Source organism: Lissotriton helveticus, chromosome 6 (genome assembly GCF_964261635.1).
Source record: "Lissotriton helveticus chromosome 6, aLisHel1.1, whole genome shotgun sequence".
Lineage (NCBI taxonomy): Eukaryota > Metazoa > Chordata > Amphibia > Caudata > Salamandridae > Lissotriton > Lissotriton helveticus.
In genome coordinates, this window is record NC_136067.1 from 538,462,707 (window position 1) to 538,468,706 (window position 6,000).

The 6,000-nt window shown below is 40.9% G+C and overlaps 1 protein-coding gene across 1 annotated transcript in view; it reads left to right on the forward strand.

Annotated features, from left to right (window-relative positions):
- Window positions 1-5,769, forward strand: part of PTP4A1 (protein tyrosine phosphatase 4A1) — a 47,086-nt gene extending 41,317 nt beyond the window's left edge. The window contains exon 5 of the mRNA XM_078647998.1: window positions 4,338-5,769. Coding sequence (XP_078504124.1) covers window positions 4,338-4,455 — 118 coding nt within the window. The 3' untranslated portion in view covers window positions 4,456-5,769. The remainder of the gene's footprint in view (window positions 1-4,337) is intronic.
- Window positions 5,770-6,000: the final 231 nt, after the last annotated feature.

Consider the following 6,000-nt stretch of genomic DNA (forward strand, 5'->3'; position numbering starts at 1 on the left):
TGGTGCCCACTGACTACTGGCTAGTAGTCACGAACTTGGTTCCCTCTGCTTTCAGGTGTCATCCATCTTCCAGATCCAGGCTTGGATCAACTCGAACTATCTTCACTGGTCGCCTGCCAGCATCTTTTCTTCCAGGCTCCTGGTCCGGCAACGAGGATTCCCGACGTCTTTTGAGACCTATGCAGCTGCAGCCCCTGGGCTAGGTAACTTCGGCATTTCGGTGCCCCAGCATAGCCTCACTATCCAAGGGTCAGGATCCACTGTCGTTTTCTTCCTACCAGGTCGGGTTCGCCCGTAAACACAAACTTTAACTTTACTAGCTTCCATAGACTTTGTCCCGCATCCCGCGTGAGAGTGCACACTCTGCACCCGAGTCCCCTAGGTCTCCTAGAAGTAATCTAACGATTCTATAGTAAAGTCCTAGCGATTCCAAAGCCTATTAGTACTGTACTTACCTGCTAGTAATTTCGCATTCCACTTTTAAAGTATATGGTTTTTCGTGCCCCTCGGGCATTTGTGTATACCGTGCTAACTTAAGTATTTTCGTAAGAGTTTTGTTGTGTGCTTAGCACCCTGTCCTCATAAAGAGTACAGGGTTGTTGTGATTCTAATAAATACATTGTTTATTTTCATAACACTTGTGTGGTGTCCTTTCACTGGGTGTTCAAGGGGTAATGTGATGGTAAAACAGCTGGCTTAACACGCCCTCTAGAGTCTTAGCCTTAGACTGCTCGTATCCATGCTACTAGGATAGCTGGTCTATAAGGTTGACTTACAACCAATCATCAATAAGGGTTGTTTGGACTGATATATAGTGATCACTAGAATAGTGAACACTGCACATCAGGCCAACTTCTCACAACCTGCATGTGTTTTAGGGGCCATACCAATCCACCCAACCCCTCAAACCATTGTGATTGCCTCAAAAAATACTGTGTTGCTTTTGTGGTAACCCCTCCCAGAAAGTAAGTACACAACCTTATTCGTAAGTTGTTCTTGACCAGGACACTTTAGCAGTAGGACATTGTCTAAGACCAAAACATACAGGGCAAGCCAGTGAAAGTTAATGGAAGCCGAGGGTGTGGGATCTCCAGGGGGCGGGGGGGGCTGAATAATTTCACTTGCCACACCTAAAGCACACAGACTAATGCACACTTGACTGCTGAGGATCTTTTCCCTGCCACCAAGTTGGTATCCTCCCATACCCGGGGAGCCAATTGTGGCGCAAGTACACTATCGATGTGGTGCTGCCTGCATCCGAATGTTGAAGCATGAGAACTATTGTGACCAATTTTATTAGAAAAAAATATCCCGGGCAAAGTGGGTGTTTGGTAAGTGAGGATGTTAGCCTGTTCTCGAAGACACCCCACCATTTCCCAGGGCTCCCACCCTTCCCTCCAATTTATCAAATCTTTGGATAAAGTTTTCAAACTCTGAAAGTTTCCAGATTAACAAAAATGTCCTGTGAAAGACAAATCACTATTGCCACAGCCAAATATTCCCTTATTTGCCTCTTGGTAACTTTGTGCCCAGAGCTTGTCTTGGATCCCACAGGACGCACAAGTTATGGTTACCTTATCCTGTGTAGGAAAGATCCTGAATCTTGGCATCCGGGCTAACTCTTGACGGTTTTCGAAGAGTCCCCTTCTATTAATGAGACTGTCCCCTGACGTTATGTCAAATGTTCCTCCACACAGGAATTTTCCTCAGTAAGTACATCCACTGCATTGCTCAAGAAGGATAGAACGGTGCTGTTGGTCTTAGGCTGCTTCTCACCCCTATTTGCACCTCTACTTGGCTTTTCTGTATGACAACGCAAGAGGAAAGTAATCTGCGCCACCAAAACCAGAAAACAAATCGGACCTCCAGGCAAAGGGCTCCGCTCACTACCCCGAGGACCAAAGGAGAGCATGAAAGCTTTCAAGGAAGAACAGCGGGTCAATCCAGCAGTACGAGCTTCCAAAGAGTAAGCCGCCCACAAACCAGCCTCCCCAACAGTGTGAGAATGTGGAGGAAACCGGTTCACACCCTTCCACCTGCAGAAAAGTACCAATGTCTAGCCAGTGAACTCTGGATGCAAGAACGGACGTGTGCCTTCTTGGTAAACCAACTACTATGAGGTCGTCAAACCTCCAGCGTAAAGGGCCCAGGCGGTCAGATAAGTGAGAAGGGGTTATCACCCTGGTGCATACCGTGTTGTAAGGAAAACCAAACTTGTGCAACTTCTGACACCAAGAGAAATGGCCCAACCTGGCCGATGAATGACCAGCCGCAGGATTTAGAAAGCACTTTTAAGCCCGGCGCTGGGAGAATCCAGCAGTTCTGCCTCACCAGTGGCAATTGATTTCTGGCCCAAAATGTCCCAGGAAGCAGTTTTCTTCCACAAGGGCGTCTCTTTACAAATAGTTTACAGTTGCATGCATTGTGGCATTCTTCAACACCCCAATGATACTTTAATGTGCCTCATTTGAATATGCTATCCAAGGTGTATATCTGCAATGATTTCTCGAAAGGGCATGCCAAATGGGGTCTAGAGAATTTACTTTGACATGTCACATTACATAGCAACTAACCACATTTTGAAGTATTAGTTTAAACAATTGGTGCAAATTAAATTGAATCTAAATCGGCTAAATATGTTGCACTATGCTTGATCTTTCCTGGAAAGGTTGTCCGTCCATAATAATTGGCTGGAAGTAACTTGCATTAGGCAAAAGTTTGTAAACAAATGTTTCCAGACTAAACCATTACACGGTGGAATTATACAACGAGTGTGCATCTAGAATAGCTTCCAAAGTTATTATTGCAGGTAAGTTACTTATGGCTCTACTTTCTCAGTTGGTGAAAGGATTGGCTTTCTATTCAATTGGTGTTTATAAATGTAAATGAAGGTCTCTCGTAGGGGATTTCCATGTATAGTCATAAGCACCTCAATATTCCCGCCTACGAGCCGAGACCCAGAGCACTTCTTTAGATATATCTTCTTAAGTGGATTTTTTTTTTACCTTTCTTCAGGAAGGCCTGCAAAGACACTTCAGTGATAGAAAGGCAATGCTGCCTAAATACATAGGCTACACTGGCTGCATTCTCACCAGGAATTGAAAAAAGGTAGCCAGTATACTAAATTTGTACAGTTTTTGTAGTATTAAATGCACAAAGTCTTCTCCAAATCCTTTTTTTTATTTCATGGTAGAGTTGAAAGGAAAGGACAGAGTAGACCCATAGGATGCCATTATGTCTTTGAAAAAAGCTGTGCCTTTAAGATCCCAGAGACCACCAGTATCCCATCATGCAAAGCTAGTGAAAGTTACTTCAGTTCTTTTTTTTTTTTTTTTTTTTTTTCGGCTCCTGCTTTCAGGACCCTGGAGCATTGAGCTTTAACAATATGGTGTTTCTCCTTAAAATTCCCTTCTGAATTTAGAAAATGATTGCTTCACTTGGTCTTCCTTTTCGTGTTTGTTTTTTTGACAAACTTTGCGTTTTTTCACTCAAATGCCATCTCTTTTTGACAAGTGCTCAGACTGTTGTAAGAAGAAGGCCAAGACTGATCCTCAAAAAGTGAGCATATTTGTCTTGCTGCTTCCCGTGTTCCTGACGCTTTTTCTATATGCAAAACCTTCTCAGAACGTACTCTGCGTGACTGAGAAGATTCGGCTTAAGGAAGCAGAGCGTATTCCCCTCGAAGAGAACTAGGATTACAGGAAAGCAATGTATTCTTACTTTTTATGTCCTGTAGTTTCAGTAGACTGTCAAAGGTCTGAGACCATGCCTCTGTATGCTTGCTACTAGGCATTTGTATAGTGCAGACTTAGCCAAAAGGCTAAGAGTACTACATATACATACATACCCATAATTCCTGTTTTCCCCTCCAATGCCACAAGTGGTCCAATAGTCTCCAATGCTTGTGTAAGAAGATTTCCTGTGCCTTATCATGGAGTGGTCCATATCCTCTTCAGAGATTGAGTAATCTCATGAAAGACAATGTATTAACATCTTCCCACGAGGATATGGAGTATTCACAATTCTGCACATCACTGGTGCCAAAAAAATTGTGCCCTCTTAAGATTTTATGGTTTTACGTGTTTGTGTGAGACCTTAATGCAGTCCTCACAAAGTCCTCCAACAGCCAATAAATTAACTGACAACTCACACAAATTTCTATATCTTATTAAATAATTCAACTAGGCAACATTGGGTTGTGTGAACCAGATGGGGAGACCTAAAATAGGTAAGTAGTTTACTTTACTCTTGGTTCTTGAAGTGCCTTTAACAATTTCTCTTTTAAACATGTTGAGACGGTCAGATATTTACCTGTATTCCACTTTTCTTCATTTTAGGAAACGTAGAGGAGCCTTTAACAGCAAGCAACTAATGTATTTAGAAAAGTATCGTCCCAAGATGAGGCTACGTTTCAAAGATTCAAATGGCCACCGAAACAATTGTTGTATTCAGTAAAAAACAGGCTGTTGAGAATACTCATTTTGAAAACCGAATCTAAACACAGATCTACATTTGGGCTGATGTTAATGCAAACTTAATAGAAATGTTTTTTGATGTTTTAATAGGTGAAAATTGTGCTTCCACAGAAGTATAAAGATAAGTAATGTAGATCACTACCTTGGCAACCATATAGTTGCTGAGGTGCCTTAGGTCATTATCTACATAATTGGGCTCAAAATGTTTTTTTCTAAATGAGACCTTTGAAAATAAGTTCGAATTGTCTTTCCTTTAATCATGCATTGCTTAATCTAATTTTGTTGATCCTGGCTTCCTAACAAAGCTGTTCAGCAAATAATATAAACGATTAGGTGCCAAACGTCCCAGCACAATAACTACAACATTTTTTTTTAAACCTGTAGTTCCTGAGTTCTGAGCCGCAAACTCTCTAGACAGTAACTGTTTTTATTCCAACATTAGCTTGTGAAACATGAAGGATTGAATAAAACCATGGTCATCTGGCTTCTAGCTGTATGTTTACTTACACCCACACAGCCAAATTCAAAAATCAGGGTTTGCACAACTTTTCATTTTGTTACATTTTTGTTAGTATTTGCTCTTTGTTTTGTATAGTTTTCATTCTGTTATCTAAAGAACAGTATTTAAAGAATGGTCACAACCGTCTGGTACATATTTCTGGTAGAAATCTATCTTTTACACTGTACAGAAGCACACGTCTTATCTCCCGACTCTAAGCCTTACGGTTAAATTGTTTGTGCTGCAAGGTGGAATGGATCAGGATAGGAAAGTCTAGTTAATACTTCTAGTAAAATGTTGCCTTTGTCATGTGCAGGAAGTATAGAATCTGCCCATTTACTTACTCATTTTTTTTATTTTTTATTCTAGAGGCTTTGTTATTGTAGCTTAAACAGTTCTTTTCCTGTACCCTTTTTAAAGTAGTTTGTCAACTTGCTTTGTCGGAAGTGTTCCATCTCCCTTCTCCCATTTGAGTTTCTGCGGGAATCAGGGCAGACCTCAATGACTGTACTATTTTGTATGCCTTTTGAGCTGCGTAACTTTGGATACTTGATTTATTATGTAATTGATAAAATAGTGATGTGTAATGTTAGCTCAACCATATATTTATACTGTCTTGGGAATGTGTGGTGTTAGTACTGTGGGAGAAATTATTTGCCAGTGTTCACCAGCTTATAAAATCTAAGTGCGAGAGCTTAAACATCTGAATAAATTATGAAAACGTCTACAGTGGTAACTAAATCTGATTAAATGTGTTCTTGTTATTTCATATTAAATATCTTAATTATCTGGTCATTAATTCTTTCTACCAATTGGTCGCTTTCGAAGACCACGCTTCTTTCTTTTGTAGCACTGCACATTCCACTGTTTATTTTGCCTGTTCTATCTCTATTCTGTTTGATGGGGGTGTATGTAGGGGATGTCCACTACATTGTGTTCGTTTTTTTTATCTACGAAAAATGCAAGATTCAGGTATATAGCAGTTACCATGGCCTTTTTTTGCACGTGGATACAACTCTCTAGTTG